This window comes from Sapajus apella, unplaced genomic scaffold (assembly GCF_009761245.1).
Source record: "Sapajus apella isolate SASKATOON/1434 unplaced genomic scaffold, GSC_monkey_1.0 scaffold31, whole genome shotgun sequence".
Taxonomy (NCBI): Eukaryota; Metazoa; Chordata; class Mammalia; order Primates; family Cebidae; genus Sapajus; species Sapajus apella.
This window is the reverse complement of record NW_022436971.1, coordinates 4,888,783-4,910,145: the sequence shown is the minus strand read 5'-3', so window position 1 is coordinate 4,910,145 and position 21,363 is coordinate 4,888,783. Positions and strand designations below refer to the sequence as shown.

The following is a 21,363-nucleotide window of genomic DNA, read 5'->3' as shown; positions in this document are numbered from 1 at the left end:
GTTAGGAATCTACATCTCCACCCCTCCTCTCCCACTCATACTTCCTTTGCCTTGAAAGGATCCTGGCAGGCAGAGTTGGAGGGAGACATCTGGGGTCCCTATTGCCATGAAGCCCTTGGAGCTAGGACTCCCTAACTATTCCTTCTCCACTCCTGGCAGGCTAAGTGAAATAAAGGACCTCTTGTTTTATCTCAAAGCGTACCAGAGAGCCTTGCCTGGCAAAGGCAGACTGTCAGTGAGGAAGACTATGTGGTGCATGAAGACACACAAGGTGTTTCTCAGGATCAAAGTATGTACAAGCCTTTGTGAATACTTTTTCCTTCTCACTTGGCAAATACAATTCCTGAGATCAATTACCTCTTCTTTTTAGGTGGCAACATATTTCCCTCCACAATTTCTCCCTTTCCATTTGTATTCTGTTACTTAAATCACACTATATGTTCTAGAGGTTTTGCAATGCCAGAACATTTGCATGAATGCCCTTGTTTCACTGTCTTTCAATACAAATGGGCCACATTGAGTGGTATGATACACAATAAAGACTCCATTTATTTGTTCCTCCTCCCCCAAGTTTAGCAAAATAACTCAGATTCTGATTTTCTTTAACTTGCAAAGATGCCAGCTTTGGTGCAGGTCCAGTTCATCTGTGCTTCTGCTTGTAGTCTACTGCCTACTGCAGGGCTAGCTCACTGAATGGTTTTATCAATATGTGCAGTTTGAATTTTTTCCCTGCTATGTGAAAGTTCAACTGGAACAGAAGAATAAATGAAGATTGCTTTTGCTTTTAAAAAAATTAGAGGATGATAGTAAGTTCTCCTGGAGCAAGCTTCATGAAGGGGTTCATGACTGTGGTTGACTGCAATTTTTTCAATAACTCTGTGATATATCTCAGAAATGTGTGGTAGTTTTGAATGGTTAGGTCAATCAATCTTTTGGACTCAGCAATAAATTTTTCGTCATAATCAGAGAGTTGGTCTGAAAAATCTTGGAGTTTATATCTAAACTGCTGGTGGTAATCAGAAATGATTGCCTTCATTGCAATGGCCCAGCTTCTAATTATTTCCTGCGCAGTGGAAGAAAGCTCTTCAATCTTCTCTTTCCCTTTTCCATCTGCATCAGTAAGGATGCTAAGATATTCCTGAATATTTCTGTGCAGAAATTGTTCAACTTGAGTTGAAAGTTGGGAAGCAAAGCCAGAGGCACTGACAGTATATTCAGAATGGAAGTCCCTAAGAGTAACTAACAGGTTCTTGATCAGACTGATTATCTTTTCTTCAAGTTCATAATATTTCACTGTCCAGCCGACTACACTTGGATCAAAATATTCTTCACGAAGGGCCATAATGTATTGATGGATCTGCTGTAACTCTTGAGAAGCTTCCTGAAGGTTGTTTTGAATAAATTCATTGAATGTATATAGATTATGGCATAGGATTTCTTTCAATAATTTAAAATAGAATGGGATGTAATCATTGAAGATTGTGTTGATGTCGTCTCGGATGTGATTAGTAAGTTGAGAAAGTTTTGTCTCTTTCAGCTCTTTAAACTCGTCTTCTATTAGTTGGAAAATGAATTGTAAAAGCTGCTGAAGATGATGTAGCACCTCTGTGGTCTTTAGAGACTGCATGTTTTCAAATATGTTTTGGGCTTCTTTTGATAAATCTTTTAACAGTTCCCTATACATCAAGATTATATCTAATAGTTTCTGTCTCCTTAACTCAAAAGGAATTTTAATCACTAGGTCTTGGAAATAGGAAAACAGTATTTCTGAACCATTATGGACTTTTGAATACACCTGGGACAGTACCATCCCTACCTCCCTTATGACCATACTGCAGAGTTCATCTCTAGTGTATGTCCCAGGTTTCCCTGGGACCTGGAATCTGGGGAATGTCAGAAAATCAATGAGTGAGTCAATCAGATGCTTGACTTTCATATGGAATTCTTGAGTAACTCGTAACAAGCTGTCAAACACCTTATCCTTGAATTCCTGTAAACTGACTTGGGCTTCCTGAGTCAACAGTTCCTGGTACAGATTCTGGGCCTTGTCCATCCACTTTTGGTAGTTCCCAGTGGTGCCACTGGCTGCTTTCTGGAACCACATGTCCATGTCATCAATTTTCCTAGTGGCCCCTTGATAAACCCATTCAGCCTTGTTCTGCAGATTTCTTCTCAGCTTTGAAGATGCTTCTCTCAGGGTGAGCCCTGTGTGCTCCCAGTGGTACTTGTTGACATAGTCATAAAGGGCCTGTGTGGCCTTGGGCACATTGTCTTTCAGAGAGGTTAGCAAGCCAGAAGCTGCCTCTTGTTCCCAATTAACTTTGATCTGAAGTTCCTCATCAGATTCCTGGTACCTCAGCTCAGTTTTGAATATGGTCAGTTTTTTATCTGGAGAGGACTAAATACAGCAAATAAATAAATAAAAAGAAAAGGACATGTTTTCAATTACTCCAATTACATAATACAGTACACTAAAACTTCATTAGCAGCTAAAAATAAAGATCAGAGAATCTTTCACATACTGAAAGGGATTTATCTTTCATATGTCAGTTCACGTTTTTTTTTTATGTTTAAATAAGTCTACTGTTGTTAATTTCTCTTTATCACATGCCCAAGAAAGGATAAAAAAAATGCTTGGCGCTTGGCATTTACACTGTGACACTTAACATTAAAGCCTTCCTGGGACTGAAAACTGGCCAAGAGGAGGAGGGGGAAGAGAAAGAAGAGGAGAGAGAAGAAGAAGAGTTAGGAAATGACAGGGGAAAAGATGTAGCATAAAAGGCAAGTTGGAGCCCACCCAGCAGAGGCCCAGAATCCCAATATCAGTATACATTCTCCAAGCCCATGACAAACTTTTAGTAACAGCAATAGAACCATGTTTGGTCTTCTCCTCTGGTAATGTCATCCTTGATTTGACCTGGCACAGCTTGCAAATGACATGAGAGGAATTTGATGTATCTTATCTAGCAATTCTATTATGGGGAAGAATTTTAAAGTTTTCACTACTCCAGAAATCACCACTCTGTGAAAAATACACTCTGGCTATGCTGAGCTTGCCTGTGATTTGGGTGATGAGGTATAACCCCTATCTTTCTGGATTTGCCCAGAATTAATAAATAATAGTGCTATATGATATCATATGTGCATCTAAAAATTAAAATCAGTCAAGGACTCATTGTAATACTTTCTAAAGAATATTTCATCAGAGAAGAAGCTGCTTACTGCCTGCCTTTCGTTTAGTTTGGGGAATCTCTGAATGCATATTTGGTCCTGAATGAAATGTATCTGCCCCAATTCTCAACTCGCTCTTGGGGATGTGTCACGCATTAGGTGGTATTCACCTGAGGTCTGTAGTAGAAGTTCCATTTAAAAAAATCATCATCTTCGTCCACATCCATGCCCATGATGCCTATGGCTGGGGAGGCTGCTGAGATGGAGAGGCCTTTTTCGTCTTCCTGGTAGTGGAGATGGAGATCAGTGAACACTGGGCTTTTGATATCAAGGCGCGCTTTTCCTTCCCACTCTCTGAAAGCAGAAAAACAGATGAGCCATCACAAAAGGGGCATGGAGATGTTGAAAATCACAATGAATTTTCAAAAGGGATAAAGTTTCAATAAAAGCTCCATACTTAAGTCCTTCATATTTGCTATCTTCTTCGTATTCTGCGCTGAAGTCACGGTGTGCAAATGTTCCTTTAGTCTTACAGGTTAACCTACCATCTGTGATTTTGAGTGTTTCCACAACTGTATAGGAGAGATTTTATATTTTATTAGATTCAAAACAATAGGATGCAAATATTCTCATTGTGAAAACTAGGAGAATTCTATCCTAACCAGATACTTTACTTAGGTTTAAAATATGCAATGTACAGCTCACAGTTGTTTTAACATAAATAGTTAAAAGACGTTGTTAGTCCTGAAACAATTACAAAAAAATCCATTTTCTTTAAAGCTGTTTGTCTTGAATGGCACTAGATTTTCTACAGTTTGGTTTTTACATGTGGGGTATACACATATCTCCTCTTAAAATTTTGTGATATTGAGTAATTGTATCTCTACTCATAACTAAATACATAATTATTTACTCATAATTATCATTGAAAACACACAGTATCTAGGAGAGGAGGCAGGATATTTCTTACCATTTAGGTCATATTCCAGGAACTGTATGGTTGAGCTGCATGTGGAATCCAGGACTGTTTCAAGATGATCTGCTTTGTTTTTCAAACTGGCATTCCAAGTGGCATTATACAAGGGAGAGACTACCCCAAAGCGTGCAGTCAGTGCTCCAAAGGAAGGAATGAAAATTCCAGCAGGGACAGAGAACTTAATAGAAGGAATCTCAATAGTCTGCTGAGGCATGATGATCGTGGGCAACTCAAAGTCTGCAATCTTCTTGGCTACCTCATTTAGATTCAAAACAGCACCGCCAACTGAAACACTTTTTGGAAGCGTGAACTCGGACACAGTTAACTGAGATTCAGGCACAGTTATCTCAAAAAAGGGAATCAGGGAGTCTTCCGGTTGAGAATATTTTGTTAACACATCAACTTCAGGGAATTTTACCTTGGGGAGTGTTGGTAGGCTGAGGGCAAATGATGAGGTTCTCAGCTTCTTATACATTTTAATTTCTCTGAAGTCAAGTTTGTAGGATGGAACCTGAAGATCTGTAAAAGGGACATAGAACTCAGGCATGACAAGAACTGAATTTAGATCATTTAGTTTCAGTCCAGGAATAATGAATTCATCAGCCAAAACTTTTACGGGGATGGAGAATGAATAGCCATTGGGGTTTTTGGTGTACACCAAGGCAGTTGAAACACGAAGATGCTGTCTCCTACCCATGCTGCTTGTTACATCCAGCTTTAGGAAGTCCCATAAACTCTTGTCATAAACTGGTAGGATGATATTTTTGAGGAACCTTAGGTGTCCTTCTAAGGATCCTGCAATGTCAAGGTGTGCTTCTTCTTGGTCATTGGAAAGCTCGACATGGCTGTGGAGAGACCCAGAATGAACTCGGGCTTCACTTTTCCATCTGATCTTCTGGTTCTTAGTGTTAGCATTCAGGGCCACTTCCTGGCCAAGGTAGGGGATATCAAGGAAGGAATTGGGCTGACTTGCATGGACCTGAACAAGAGCTGACATTTCCCACGGAGAGAGTTCCAGGGTGGCTTTGCTTGTATATTCTCCATTTGTGAAAAAGAGACCCTCTAGCTGTAAGTGGTTTTTTGTACTGTGCTCCCAGAGGGAATATATACGTTGGAGAGTGGCTTCTCCAGCAAAATTTTCTTTTACTTCAAGATTCCAGATATCATCAATTTTAGAAGTGCCCTGCAGCTTCACTGAAGACCGTGTGCTCTTGGAATTCAAGTAAGTGCTGGCTTCACTGGCAACAGTTCCAGAATATTCCCGTGAAAGAACCGAACCCTTGACATCTCCTTTGGTAGATGACTCAATGGAAAGGTAAGAGGTGTGGCTTTCCAAGCTGAGTTTATGGTCAACTGCCCCTTTAGCAGTAGAGTACAGCATTGGAGAATTGAAATCATATTTAAATTCCATGGAGGAAGAGACAGTAGGTTTTGACTTGGTATGTCCATTAAGTTCTTGCTTGAAATTCATTCTCAAAATTGGAATTTGGACTTTTGCGGTTGTTACCACTGATGCTTCCATATTTTTCTTGGTTAAGCTCACAGTACTGTTATGACTACCCTCCACAAATTTGTTGCTCAGAGACAGAGCTGTGGCTAACTTCAACCCCCTTTTTCTTGTCAATCTTGTGGTGCCCTCTACTTTGTACTGTAGTGCATCAATGACAGATGAAGACGAAGAAAGGAGATGAGCAACAATATCTGATTGGTTAAAAAGTTCAGCATTGGTATTCAGTGTGATGACACTTGACTTAAAGGAGAAATCATAGGTAATATTGCCCATAGCAGGAATAAAAATATGGCTTATGGTACACAATTCCTTGAAATCTGGAAGAGAAAGCTTGAGATGTCTAGCAACGTGAAGAACTGGCAGCTCTAAGGATGGCAGGGTTAATGTATACGAAGGCACACGGATGTCAGAACCTGAGATGGTGAAACTGGGCATGCTGACTGCTTTTGGGATCACGTAGCCAAATGCTGACATCTCTACGGTGGATGGAGACACTTCAACATTGGCAACTGGAACAGTGTATCCAGGAATTTGAAAGGTGCTGGGGAGCTCGTTGTGAGATTTTTCAGCTTTGTACTTATCAAACTTAATTTTTGCTTCCTTATAGGATTTGGTGACAAAATCTAATGCATTGTTTCTGGCTTTTTCAAAATGCCTGTCAAAGGATTTGATGTTCTGACTGATAAACTCATAAAGCACAGCCAAAGGATTTGTGATGGAATGCTTGTGTTTGTTTTTCTTATACTGAGCTTTTACACTTAAATCAAATGATTGCTTTGTTGTTTTCAATAATTCCTTCAAGCCTGTTTCTTCCCATAAAGAGAAATTTTTCAGTGGGGTAGTTGTGATTGTTGTGTAAGGTAGAAGCATTTCAGGAATTGTTAAAGAAATGTTTAAGAAACCCAGATTGGCTTCTCCATTTATTCCTACATGGGCCTCCATGATATTCTCGTTGTTTTCAGCAGAGAAATTTTGGTTGTATTTATACTGATTGAACCTAGCACTTACTTGCCAACCTGCTTGCTGGGCACCAGGACTCAGAAACAGTGCATAGTTATTCAGAAAGTCTATCTTCCCTGTCGCCCTTAATGGAAAACTAACTTTCAAATTTCCTTCATTGTTTGTGGATACAGTAATCTCAAATGGCTGAGCTGAAAAAAGAAGAGAATTTTTCAAAGTTCCAATCACATTTCCATTCAAATGAGCATCATGCCTCCCAGTTAACTCTGCCTTCCCTTCTCCAAACAGTGCCGTGCCTTTAACAGTTAGAACGCTGCGGCCCACATGCTGGGATTCAACTTGTGATTGAATTTCAAGTTTAGAAAAGTTGAGGAAGCCAGATTCATAAACCAAGTTCTGGTTTACTGTTAGGTGTTTGCTATTAATCTTATTGGATAATTCAAAGGAAGTGAGGGGTCTTTCCATGATGAAGCTAATTTGTGATTCATGTGTTCCCTCATCTGAGAATTGGGGGCAGGCCCATTTCCATGTCCCTTTTCCAGAAGAAGTCCATGCTACATGACCAGCTTCCAACAGTGTCTTGATCTCATTGCGCAGGTCAGCCTGACTAGAGAAGTCCAGTTTGGGGATGTTCAAATTGTGGAAGTACTTAGTGTTGCTATCCAGGGTAAGCTGATTGTTTATCTTGACAATCACTCCATTACTAAGCTCCAGTGTATTTTTTTCTGTGTGTAAACTTGCCACTGTGTTTGATTTTCCCTCGATAGCATTTCCAAAAAACAGCATTTCACTATCATGCTCTGTTCTCAGGTACTTGCTGGAGAACTTTACAGACTCCTTCAGAGCCAGTGGATTAATCTTAGGGGCTGAGAGTTGTGCTTTCGCTTGAAAATCAAAACTGAGAACTTCTAATCTGGACTCTCCTTTGGCAGTGATGGAAGCTGCAATACCTGCTTCGTTCACTGAAGTGGTTTCATTTTGTATGTCCGCATTTGCGTCTAAAGTGAAAAGAGGAGATTGGATTTTCAAAATACCATACAGCTTGCCAAAAGTAGGTACTTCAATTGTGTGTGAGATGTGGGGAAGCTGGAATTCTGGTATGTGAAGGTCAGGAACTTGAAAATCACTAAGGTTGAGATTTGGGATTACGAATTCTGGAATTGCGATTTCTGGTAAATGGAAGTCTGGCAGAGTGATTCTCGCTAGAGGTATGTCCTCCACCTTCAGATCCCTGAGATATAATTCTGGAACAGGCCACTGCAGCTCACTGTTCAGCATCTGATCAATGGTTCTGATGATCTTTACTTTTATTTCTACAAAGTCAATTGTAAAGGAAGGAATGTGGAAGGTGTTAAGGAGAGTAAATTCTGGTGTGGAAAACCTGGATGGAATTTTTATATCTTTCAACTCTTTGAAGTTTATCTGAACTGATGGAATCCTCAAATCTGTTAGGGGGACTATGAAATCAGGTGTCTGGAAGGTAGCTTTCTGAAGAGCCTGAAGACTGACTTCAAAGGCAGGCATAGTCCCCAGGATGGTCTTGATTTCAGGAACAGTGAACCCTCGTTCTACCAATGCTTTCACACGCTTAGCCCAATCTTGGATAGAATACTGCTCTGAAAAGTCAGTAAGGTTCTTAGCAGCAAGAGTCCACCAGTCAGAAATGTAGGTGACAAGTGTGCTATAAACCTGGCCTACCAGAGACAGGTATCGTTGAAGTTCCTGCTGAATGTCCATTTGATATATTCGGTCTCGTGTATCTTCTAGGGTCTCTCGGAATTTCGCCCTCATGTGAGCAAAAGATGCTGAACTTAAAGCATCCTGTAACCAATCGATGAATAAAGTTATTTTGGTGTCCTGTAGGCTTTCCAGATATACTTCAACTGTGGCCTTTGTGTCCTCTAAAAACAGTTTCAATGCTTTAGCTTTTTGTGGTAGTTCCAGAGCCTGAATTTCACCATTGAGTCTCTGAGTCACCTCATGGATTTTGTTATTGGTTTCATTTACAAACTGGTGGTAATCAAATGCCCTTAATTTCTTTATCAACATGTCAAGGAATTTGTTTACATCTTCAATGAATGTTTTAAAAGATAATTCATCAAGCAGATTGACAGCATTATCGATAAGTCCAATCAATTTCTCAAAGGAATCTTTTATCTTAACTTGTTGTAGGACATTGCTTAGCTTCTGAGTAGTCTCCTTCAACTTGAATTGGTGGGCCAACTCTACCGATTTATCCATTAAAACCTGGATTTTTTGGTCTATCTCATACCTCTCGATTAACTCATGGACTTTGGTCCTGAAGGCATTGATTTTCTCAGCTACTTCAAAATCCCCAATAAGATGTATAACAAAGTATTTGACATACTCAAGAATGTCATTTATTCTTTCAAATGAGATTGTAGTTCCCAATTGATCTAAAAGCACTCTAACATCAGTAGCCTCAGCATATTGTTTTAACTTTCCAGCTAGGTGCTGCATGTCTATGTTCTGTATGTGTCTCTTAATTTGCTGCAGTTTTTCTTGTATCTGAATTCTGATTTGGTACTTAGTATCCACATTTTGAATCCAGGATGCAGTGCTACTTCCGGTTTTGTTAAAATCAATATTTTCAATAAACAAATGTAGATCATGGATTGTTTTTACTAAATTTACACGAATATGATAATCCTCATCAAGACTTCTTAATTTTTCAATGATTCGATCAATAATATTAGCAATAGCTATTTTCAAATCATGTAAATCATAATTATCTTTAATATACTGATCAAATTGTATCACATATGTCTGCAGTTGAGATAGTTTTTCATTAAAGTTGATTTTGGCATCATCTAATGCAATTTGTATATCATTTTCTGTAATTCTGTACTTTTTTGTAAGAGCAGTCAGTTTTTCCTTGGCATATGAAACTTGTCTCTCCCAATTGAATGAATTCAGATAATCATCAACTTGCTGTGGGAGTTTGCCCAGGGCTGCTTTGTATTTTCTTACAAATTGATTAATATTGATGTGCTTCAGGCCTCTCTGCATGTTATCCAGTATAATTATAACGGTTTGTAGATTCCTCTCAAAATATTCTTGTAGGGTTTCCGAAAATGGGAGACTGATGGCGTGAACATCTTGGTTTTTATCGTACTTTATAAAAGCAACAATCGTAAATTCTTGTGGCATCTCAGTGGCATCTTTCATCTCTAAAGCATCAATGACATTGACAGGCTCACTGAGTAAAAATGGCACTTTAATTGGGGAGTCTAGTAGAGTTAGGTCAGCCAGGGCTCGTCCACTAAGTTCCACACCAATTTTGTCTTTAGTGTTGTAAGCCTCCAAGTCCTGGCTGTATTCATTGTTGTTAAATTGGGTCTTGAGTTTCCAGGTGCCCATCTGCTCAGCTGGAGTAAGCAGGGCACTGGCTTTGTGTTCAAGAGTTGTACTGATACTTTTCCTAGACATGAGATGATGACTCGTGGAGCCTTTGTAATCGTGAGAGAAAGTAAATGCCAGAGGTTCTGCTTTCAACAGGAATTTGCTATACAGCTGCCCAGTATGTTCTCCCCAGAGGGATAGTTTCCCATTGCCATTTGTATGTGCATCAATGGTCATGGTAAATGGGGCCATTACAGAATGGAAGACATTGCTGAAATGCAGTGAGTCTGAATTATAGTTTGTGCTGATGTCAACAGCTGAAGCCAGCCCAGCGATGTCTGTGTTGAGCCGATGGCTAAACTCCACACCCTGAACCTTAGCAACAGTGTCTGCTTTATAGCTTGCTGATAAGGCAGCATAAGCGATGGTATAGATGTGTTTTATTTCATTGTTTCCGTAGGCTCCTTTTAGGTTACCAGCCACATTCAGCTTCAGGGGTTCTAGCCGTAGCTTCCCATTGTTGGTCAGATCCAGAGCATTGTATTTCAGGTCATTGTTTATAGTAGTTACCAGAGAATAGGGCTGTAGCTGTAAATTAAAAGTTTGCTTATAAAACTTGTCAGAGCTGTAAATGTTGTCAAGTTTTGAAGAGAAGTCCAGTGATAAGCCTGCAATGTTCAGACTGTTTGTGTGGTCAAGTTTCATTTCGTTATATGAGCCCATCATGTCGTTTGAGATCTTAAGTCCTTCTTGACTGATCTTGAAGTTGAAAAGGTTTTTGCTGTCAACACCCAGAATCATGGCCTGATAAGCACTTCCCAATGATAGCTCTGTGAGGGCGGCTTTCCCATCTAGACTGAATTTTGCATTGTGTTCCCTGAAGCGGCCATTTGTTGTTAATTTCATAGATGTCCCAGACAGGCCAAGCTCTGCATTCAGTTCATTCTCCAGCACCAGAGGACTGTACTTCAAGCTGGTCATTGCACTGGTAGATACTCCATCTTGGGCAATCCTTAGTGTTGCCTTGTGAGCACCACTATTAATTTTGTCAGTGCCTAAGATATCAGCATTTAACTCAAGACCATGGGAATTCAGTGATCCAGAAAGCAGGCTGAAGAACCTCAATGACTCATAATTGGCCTGATATTCAGAACGCAGCAGTGCATTTTGCTTAGAGAAGGTCATATCCATCTTGTTAGAAGTGGCAAAGTTCTTATACTTCCCATTGGTGTCAGATTTTAAAGTCAGCTCATAGTTCTCGTACTTCAGGGAAGCAGTATTTTTAATGATGCCACTTTGCAGATCAGAGGTGGAGGTGAGGGAGAGGGTTCCATCTTCATATCTTCCTGTTATCTGGTTGGTGCCTTGGAGGTAGGTGGAGTTAAACCTCAGGTTGGACTCTCCATTGAGCCGGCCAGTGTTAGGATCCCTCTGACAAGACAGGCCATATGTGCCTTTAGCATAGAAAGAAGAGACTCTGAACTGCCCATCAATCTTGACTTCTTTGACAAACAAATGTTGTTTCTTTTTTGAGTCCAAATGAACTGAAGCAGACATCTGTGGTCCCCAGGCACTAGATGCATCAAATGTTAGTAAACCTTTTGAGACTGGGTTGTTTCCAACTTTTTCTACATGACTGAATTTGATATTTGAATTTAGAAATTTGTGGCGTAGAGACCCATCACATGATATTGTGAGCGTATTCTTGTGGTCATACGTTGTTTCTCCAGATCCTAACATAAAAATGAAAAGATTGTTTAAATTAAGCAATACATTTCCAAAGCAATCTGTATGTTAAAAGTCTTTCATAATAAAGTCACATTTTTCTGGGCCAACTGTGCAACAGACTCCTCTATCTGTAATGCAAACATAAAATCTGATAGCAAAAGGCATTCCTCCAGGAAGCCTTCCCTGACCACTGCAGGCCTTGTTTACGTTCATTTACTGAGTGCTTTCACTCTACCTTATGCTTAAAAACTACACTCTATCATCATACTTCTCACACTGAATTATAATTGCTGGCGTATCTGTCTTTTTTCTGTTACTGCCTACTATAATATTTAATACATGTGATATATTTAATAAATATTTTTATTTGTTGAATAAAATAAAACACTTCCAAGTAGCAAGGAAGATTATCTGTTAGAAAGCCCAAGTCCTTGCCTCCCTGGAGGACGCTCTCCTCTTAGAGTCTGCAGTGAACTAGCCCTATGCACCCTTTACCTGAGCATAGCTCACCTTGCACATTGTAGGAAAGCAAGTCAACCACAGAGTCAGCCTTCATGTGGTATGAAGCCCGAAGGCTGAAATGGTCTGTGCTGGTGTTGCCACCAGTGTAGGAGGCAGACCAATTGTACAGGTTGCTGTAGACATTCGTGGAGAGGTCTAGAACACCCAGGAGAGGCACTTGCAGTTGATACAACTCGGGAATGGTAAAAGTAGGGACTTGGAATTCTTGAGATGGCAGATGGAATCCCACAGACTTGAATTGGAGGGCTGGTGTCCTAATGGTCTCTAACATCTTTAGATCTCTGGAGGATTTGCCACCAAAAGGCAAAGGAATTTCAATTTTCAAACTGTTCTTGTTCAAGGTATATTTGACCCGGCCATCGCTGAAATGAACAACAAAGAAAACATCCCCACAGTCAGACATCAATCATTCAAAGTTATCTGCCTCTGACCTTCACAGAAATATTGTACCTGCCCCATTCTCAAAGCCACTCTGCACTTTTCCTTGAGCTACTCCTATGCCTGGACTCCTTTGTTTTTACCTCCACCTGTCAAACACTCAAATCCTTACAAAGCTCTTCTAAGAGCCACTGCTTATCATTATCATCCCACCGAAGTTAAAACTAATCTGTTTCGTTCTTCCAGTTCCATAGTCCCTTGCACCTTTCTCAAAGAGCATGTCATAATTTTGCTTATATAATTAATTATTTGTCATTTCTGGGTGTCTACATGGTATCTTCCTAAGCAAAGGGACTATACCTTATCCAGTTTCTATCTTCTCACTGTACCTAGTCTAGCATTTTTCGCATAGGAGACACTTGATACAATTTTGCTAAACTGAATTGAGGCAACTTGATTTGTGGAAAGATAGGTGTGGAAGTCAGAAAGCTTGGGTTAAAGGATTTTCTTAGAATGCTGCTTCCATTTACTGCTCATTGGCTATTCTGACTCTCTGTAGTTTAACAGCAAACCTGCCGTCAGTAATGCCTCTAGCCATACTGAACTCTTCACAGTCAGAGGGGGAATTTGCTTGTAATGGAAGAAAGTTGAATGGTTTTCCAATTCAAGTTGTACTGAATAAAATATCTTAGGGTGAAACTAACAGAATCCTATTACTTTCTTAGATTCTTCCTGACAGGGTTGGCGTTCACATGTTTAATAATGCAAAAATGCCATGGTGTTTGTGCGATAGCTAGTAACCTCCTTAAAATGCTTAAATTATTTCCCTTGAAATTTTAAATTTAAAATGTCTAAAACATGCTATGTAAAATCCTTCATTTACTTCACATGGTTCAAGAAGCTTTGCTGGTTTCTTCTTTTACCTTTTTAAGAAGAGGTTTTCTGGGATGTGGAAGTCTGGCAATTCCATGTTCCGGAGGTTCAACTCCTTCAGGCCACTGAGGTGATCTTGCAAAGTCTGGGCATAAGGAAGACTCTCAGATGCCTGCTGAAGCCACGACTGCGTTGTCTACAAAATGACAGGAGATTTTTAAGGTAATGGGCATGATGAGCCTCAAAGAGCAATAAATATTAGGTAAAAATCCAGATTTGATAAGTTAATTATTAAGCAGGACAATGCACTGAAAGTTAAAAATAAATCACAGAAAATTATGAATCTTGGTTGCCAGTCACTGATCTCTGCCCACATGTATAAAAGGAGTATCTAACATAGTCAGCCTCCTAGCTAGTGTCCTGAAACTTCCTTCGATACCACTAGGCAAAGAGCTGTTTTGCTTAGTAGCATTTCTTTGATTTGTATCACATTCAGCTTTGTGTAACTGGGTAACTACACATGTGTGAATGTTTTTTTCCTCCCCAAGAATTCCCTGGGGGCAGAAAGCATGCCTTATATATCTTTGGATACCCTCCTGCACCTAGCTCAGAGTTGAGGATGTAATTAGCACTTATATCCATGTATTTATTGACTGGCAGATTCATACTTACAACTATTAATTTGGAACCCATGTACCATAAACTCATGTCTGTTGGAGGAATTCTGGTATCCAGGAGATCAATGACATTAAAAGCCAAGCTCCAAAGAAAATCAGAGATATCAGGGAAATTGGAAGCCATTTTTTTGGTATCTACATTGGTGCCTGTGTTCCATTCAAATTCAATCTTCTCTTCGTCTGAAAATACATAGGAAATAGTTATGAATGGTACGAGGTCAGCCTGTAACCACAGCTCTCAGCACCTGCATTACTTTGGAAGTGCTCACATAGGTGAAGAGGCACATACCATAATGCCACGCCAGCCTCTTGGAAACTGTGGAGCCATAAGCTGTAGCAGACGAATCCATTTGGAGGAGCAGTTTGGCAGGCGACCAGTGAGTGAGGATCTCACTTCTGGCTTCTGCTTGCAAACGGGGTATGGAAATAACACCTTTGATTTTTCCTTCTTCCTTTGTGTCATAACTATGGGAAAGAAAATCAGTTGGCACTAATGATTTTATCCTTTCAAAGGACATATGCAGGATTCAACCGAAGTTCCATTTGTGGTGATCAAAACCAGATACATAGATGCTTCAGAGAAACAGCCATAGATCAAACTCATTGACTTCTAAAGCCAACATTCAGCACAAATTAAGGACTTTGCAAGCAGGTTTAGGAGAAAGAGAAGCCTTTTGAAAACGGTTTGAATCCCGCTCTGCTATTTACTAGCTCTATGGCTTTGGCCAAATGATTTAACCCCTTTGAGCTACCATTTCCTTATCTGTGAAACAGGAAAACTCACACTGATCTTGCAGTTTACTGTGAGGTCCAAGATAATTTCTTTAAAGCACACAGGACTGTGCTTGATACATTAATAGTAAGTGCCTGATAAATGGTAGGAAGATCCAACTGGACATGCGCAGAGGATTAAAATGTTGAGAGCTCAGCTGAGTGTGGTGGCTCACGCCTGTAATTCCAGCACTTTGGGAGGCCAAGGCAGGTGGATCACAAGGTCAGTAGATCGAGACCATCCTGACCAACATGATAAAACCTCGTCTCTACTAAAAATACAAAGATTAGCTAAGCATGGTGGCACATGCCTGTAGTCCCAGCTACTGGGGGGGGGGGGGAGGGGGGGGAGAATCTCTTAACCCGGGGGGGAGGAGTTTGCAGTCCTCTGCTATTGTTTCCCCGCACTCCACCAGCCTGGAAAAGGAGGGATACTCCATCTCAAAAAAAAAAAAAAAAAAAAAATGTTGAGGGCTCTATCTGCCACTCTGATTGTAGACCAGGGACAAACATGGCTTGATCAGGTGTAGAGTGGAAAAGGAATAGAAAAAGAACCACCCAGGCCTGCAGCTCAGGCTAGATGACCCTTAGCCTTCCTTACCTTAGGTGGCCCATGAGGGCGGCCTCAGTAATTTTCTTGTCCTGAATGTCCAGGGTGAGTCTGTAAGACTTTTTGCCCTCAGTAGATTCATCATGAACTCTGAGAATTGTCCCGAGGTCAACGTCAAAATCTGGAATTTGGACTTCACTGGACAAGGTCATACTCTGCCGATTATATCTGAATGTCATGGTAGCCTCGGTCTGCTTCACACCTTCATGAGTGTGTAAGAAAATGAAGAGATGTGTGGTAAGAAGCTATGTTTTGGAAGGAAAAAGAGGAAAAGGTAGAAAAACCCCAAGGAAATCAATGTGCTTAAACAAAAAGTTCAGGATTTTACTGAAAATGTTAAACTCAGTGGTGTTCATGCATGCAAGTCTTTATGGATTGCCTATCATGAGCCTATTCTGTGCTGGGCCCTGCTCTTGGCACTGGGGAGTCCTTACTTTTATGGGGCTTACTTTCTAGTGGGAAAGGTGTAGAGGCAATAAACAAGTCACTTGCACACGTCAGTTGGTAATGAATGTTATGAAGAAGAGCAAAACTGGATACAAGGATGAAAGATAGAAAAGAATAGAAGTGTTATTTCATACTTGGTGGTCAGAGGAGTTCTCTCTCATGTCCTCATAAGGGGACATGTGGGCAGAGACCAGAATGAAGAGAGGTTGGAGCGATGATGAGTTCTGGGAGGAGCACATTCCAGGCAGAGGGTCAGAAATACAGAGGCCCTGAGATGGGGAGCACTTGGCCTGTTTATGGAACAGTGAGGGCTCACAGTCCTTCTGGGCCAGGGAGACATGACATCTCTACATGACTCTCCATCCAAGGTGCCTGTCCTGATTCCTTGCTGCCCTTGCCCTGGGCTTCCTCTCCCCAACTCTTCCTTTCTTTGTAACAAGATTCCCAGGCGTCCTTCGATCCATAGGCCCGTCCATTTTATATCCTTTGTAAAACCTTTTACCAAACTCTAGTTCCCCAGCATACCCTGCTCCTCCAATGCTTTCTCTCATGGGATCTTCTTCCTTGTTTAATTTTGTGATACGCTATCCCTATACAAATTTTTTTCCAAAGTGAACACCTAAATTAGCCCCATTCCTTAAAACCTACTCCTTGCTATACCTATATAAATTTTTTTCTAAAGTGAACACCTAAATTTGCCCCATTCCCTAAAACCTGCTCCTCCAGTCGCCCTTTCCATCTCAATAAATGGAAGCTCTGTTTTTTAGCTGCCCAGGCCAAAAACCTTAGATTTGTCCTCATTCCCATTTTCCTCTTACACTCAAGATCCATGGTATCGGCCAATCTTGTCAGCCTTATCTTTAGAATATGGCCAGAATCTAACCCCTTCTCATATTTCCTCTGCCATTGCCCTAATCCAAAACAACACTGACTCTTGCCTGGATTATTGTGATAACCTACATATTAGTTTCTCTGCCCTTGTCCTGCTATAGTCTTTTCTCAACATAAATGTAAATCAAATCATGAAGATTTCCCAGTGGCTTTCATTTAATTCATAGGAAAACCAAAGTTCTTACCATGGCCTATCCCTCCTTCACTTCCCTATATTTCTGTGTCCTCATCTTCTACCTCTTTTCTCCCTGGTCTTTCTGCTCCAGTCATACTGGTCTCCTTCCTTTCCTTGAAACATGGCAGTAATGTGTCAGCCTCAGGGCCTTTGCACCTGATGGTCCCTCTGCCTGTAACAGTCTTTCCATGTGGCTTCTCCTCTTATCACTGTTAGGTCTTCTTATGCTCACTTTACCAGGGAGACTTTCCCTTATTATTCTAAATGCACTACTTTCCCCACCCTTCTTCCTGCCTCCTACTCCTAGCCCTCCTTCGACCAGTCTGTTCTCTGTTTTCCTACCCAGTACTGATCTGATATTCCAAATATTAACTTGTTTGGTTGTTCACTGTAACTTGCATGAAGGCAGAGACTCCACCGTTCACTGTTCTAGGCCCAGGTCTTAGAATAGGCCTGCCGCCTATTGGGCACTCAGTTAATATTTGTTAAATAGGTTAAATTGCATGTGTTCTCCTCACGAATTCTGAACCCTGAGAGGAGAGATGAAGCAGCTGTGTTTTGAATACTCACCTTCTGCTTGAGTTACAAACTTCAGGGTGTCCACCAAGGCTCTGTCCTCTCTCTGGAGCTCATAGGTTGCACTGACAGAATACTGTTCAATGTCTCCTGTAGGCCTCAGTTCCAGCTCTAATCTAAAGATGTTACAATGAAGACAGCACATGTTAGAACTTTCAAGGATGGTTATAATGTCCCCAAAACAATTCAGCCTCAAATGCAACAAAAATATAGTCCTTATTTTCACATTGTCTCTTGCCCTTAACTACGATGACCTTTATAATCCCTCAGTCCCTGCAAGAACCCAAGGCAAGGGCAGATGCCAGGATTCCCAAGGCTTTGGACGAGCAGAGCAGGAGTTGACTGGTGGTTTCAGCAAAACTGAGAACAAGGACTGGAACTTGGGGAGGGCTGAAGACAAGACGCCGCCTAAGTACAGTGAAGGCTTTAGGCACATTGGTGGACTCCAGGAAGCTCATAGCAATGGGTTTGGAGGCTCAGAAGCATGGACACTGAATTAGGAGCAAATTGGGATCTGTGCTGTGATCTTATCCCATGCATAAGGAAGCAAAAGGGGACACCCCATGTGTTGGCCAGAGGACCCTGCTTTAAATACCCAAAGATGGTACAAACCCAGAAGGCCAGAGCATTTTCCCTTTGCCATGCTAGTTGGTCATGGTGTGGAAGGTGAGATGCTGGACTGGGTACTGAGTATCTCTAACCTGGTGTTGCCTGTCAGCGGATAGTAGGAGGCGGAGTCTGTGGAGCTGGCATTGGAGTAAGCGCCTGAGGTGCAGTAATTCAAGCCAGTAAAGAATGGCTTGCAAGTTGACCAGGACTGCCTGTTCTCAATGAGAGGTGGGATCACTTCCGTTTTGGTGGTAGAAACCAAATATAATGTGTTGCTGGTGAAGAACAAAAATACCCGAGTTATTGCCAAGTCATGAATCAAAATGAACATCATAAATTCTCAGGGTCCTCCTGTCTTAGCTCCCCTCAGTACACACCTGTCTCTCATTATTTAATTTACTGAGAAACAAATAATAATAGAAAGAACATCAACATGACAAGCCATTGGAATGACTCTAAAGCTTGTAACCGAGTTATTTCCATCTGTTACCTGTAATCCCCACAACAGTAGGCTTAGGGTTCTCATTTTACAGAAGCAGAGGCTCAGAGATGTTCAACAGCTGATCGCTGGGGCTGAACTTCAGTGTGCCTCTTCCTTCCTACGGTGCAGGGCAAGAGAAACTCTGTCTCTCTCATATGAAATCCCTTACTCCACCTGCTTCCTTCCACCAGCATTAAGCACACTCAAGTCTCTTCCCCTGTGCCCCTCCCCTATGCTCCTTTCTTTCTTTTCTTGCTTTCTCTTGTCTCCCTCACCATCAAGAGAGTTGTCTGCCTTTGCAGTCTCCACTCCCTCTCAATGCGCTGCACTGAACTGTGCTGTGACTGCTCACTCCATCTTCTGAAAATGCTTCCATCAATGTCTGTAATGCCCTCCTTGCTCCTACATCCAATGGGCCTATTTAGGTTTATCTTCTTTGACCTCCCAGAAACCTTCAGTAGAGTTGCACACTCATGACCAGATGAAGACGCTGGAGCCTCTCACATCTGAAGAAATGATGGTACCTTCCTTCCAAGTGTGTACTTAAAAACTTAGTACATGTAAGAAAGTTCAACACTGACCAGGTTTCTTCTGAGGATGCTTTGTTTGAAATATCACATTTTCCTCCAAGTATTACTTCTCCACTTTGGGGGTGCCACAGGACCAAGCTTTGCCGATGTACTTGAGTCCTAATGCCAGTGTTCACCTGCCCATGGGATGGTCTCCCCATTGATGCCCTTTGGCTGCTGTGACTTTTTATGGTTTTGGTTCTCCTTCTGCTTCTCTGGTCACTTCTAACTCACTGCTGGTTATTCCCTCTCTTTCTTTGCATTTGTCTTCTCCACATTTCTGTCCTCGTCTCTTATGTCTCACTCCACACCAGTTGCTGTTTAACCACAACAATCACTCTATGCTAACGACTCCCAAATCCATGTGTGGAGCCCAACCCTCTTTACTGGGCTTAGATCCATAGGTCTCTGCTAGCTAGATATTTACAAATTGGTTGTTTTATAGGACATGAAATGCAACACATCCAAAACTGAGTTTGTCACCTTCCTCTAAACCAGAAGTTCTCCCACTGTAGTTCTTATTTCAATGAAGGGCACCTCCTTCCTCTTTGCTTCTTTCTTTTGCCTTATCCCCATACCCAGATAATGAAGCAGTACTTATGATTCTGCCTCTTAGGAAGCTCTAGAGTCTGCTCACTCCTTTCTATACCTGGCTTTCCTCATTGCAGGCCATTATCAGCTCTTAGCCACACAGCATTGTCAGAGATGCCCAGTGGTCTCTTTGTCTCCAGCTGTGCCTCCTTCCCACCCATTTTCCACACTGGAGTCAGAGTATTTCTTCTAAAATATCACCCCTATCTTATTTCTGCTCCCCTCTTCAACTCCTGTGCCTTCAAAAGAGTCTAAACTCCTTAGGATGGCTTGCATGGCGGGGCATGCTCTCTTTTTGGTCTGCCTCTCCCCATCATTCCTCACTTATGTTCCCTGAGCCCCTTACCATTCTGCACTTCTTTCAGTTCCTTGAAAAGGCAATTATGCAGTGAGTCTAGGCTAGACTTAAAATAGGTAACACAGAATCTTTCCTCACTTCTCGTCTCCCACTTCCTCATATTCCTTACCTGCAGGCCATTACATGCTTCTTCTTTTGCCTGGAACACTCACTCCTTTCTGCTTTGCCTAAGTGACTCTGACACAGTCCTCAGTTACCAGATCAAGTATACTGGTTTCAGAATGCTTTCCTGATTAGCACAGGCTACATGATATAAAATTTCATGGTACTCTAATACTTTTTATAACTTAGCCCTTACTCTGTGATTACTACTTGCTTAATTGTATGTCTTCCTTGTAAAATATAAGCACTTAAAGGGCAGGGACCTTGTGTTTCTCATTCAACATACTTGGTACCTATTAGGCAATTAAATATACTATTTTTTGTTTTTTGTGAGACAGGGTCTTGCTCTCTCTCCTAGGCTGCAGTGCAGTGGTATAATCATGGTTCACTGAAGCCTTGAACTCCTGGGCTCAATTGATCCTCCCATCTCAGCCTTCTCAGTAGCTGGAACTATAGGCATGCACCACTATACCTGGCTAATTTTGTTATTTATTTATTTATTTGCTTTTTTGCAGAGATGGAGTTTTGTCATGTTGCCCAGGCTGGTCTCTGAGTCCCATCCACCTGGGGCTCCCAAAGTGCTGGGATTGCAGGCGTGAACCACCGCACCTGGCCAATTAAATATTATTTTTGAATGAACACATGAATGTGTCTAAAATATGAAAACTAAGATAAGTCAATGGTTGAGGGTACCACTTAAAATGGAACTCTCCGTAAGAGGCTGTATCCCATTATCACGAGGTTAGGAGTTTTGCGCTTTACCTACTGAGCTAGCTACCTCAAATCGGTATGTTCTTTGGTATTTTTGGGGGGGGGGAAATATTCATTTCCCAAAGATGATCTCTCTAGAGCTATTATGTCTTCGTTCTGAAAACAAATACATAACAAAAAATTGTAACTTAATAGAAACTAATTAAGCAGTAGGTCTTAGTATGTCTCACTGCAGAAAGATAAAGGACAATTTGTGACCAGTAAAATGTGACCAGTAGAGGAAAGGTAATTATGCAGTGAGTTTAGGCTAGAAT

The 21,363-nt window shown here is 41.2% G+C and overlaps 1 protein-coding gene across 1 annotated transcript in view; it reads right to left on the bottom strand.

The window, feature by feature from the left end:
• Positions 1–524: 524 nt before the first annotated feature.
• The window catches only part of APOB (apolipoprotein B), a 42,216-nt gene continuing 21,377 nt past the window's right edge, over positions 525–21,363 (bottom strand). The window contains exons 19-29 of the mRNA XM_032293999.1: positions 18,330–18,512; positions 17,623–17,744; positions 15,531–15,741; positions 14,448–14,623; positions 14,154–14,338; positions 13,532–13,677; positions 12,219–12,592; positions 4,142–11,713; positions 3,629–3,743; positions 3,342–3,525; positions 525–2,398 (exon numbers count right to left, since the gene is read on the bottom strand). Coding sequence (XP_032149890.1) covers positions 794–2,398; positions 3,342–3,525; positions 3,629–3,743; positions 4,142–11,713; positions 12,219–12,592; positions 13,532–13,677; positions 14,154–14,338; positions 14,448–14,623; positions 15,531–15,741; positions 17,623–17,744; positions 18,330–18,512 — 10,873 coding nt within the window. The 3' untranslated portion in view covers positions 525–793. The remainder of the gene's footprint in view (positions 2,399–3,341; positions 3,526–3,628; positions 3,744–4,141; positions 11,714–12,218; positions 12,593–13,531; positions 13,678–14,153; positions 14,339–14,447; positions 14,624–15,530; positions 15,742–17,622; positions 17,745–18,329; positions 18,513–21,363) is intronic.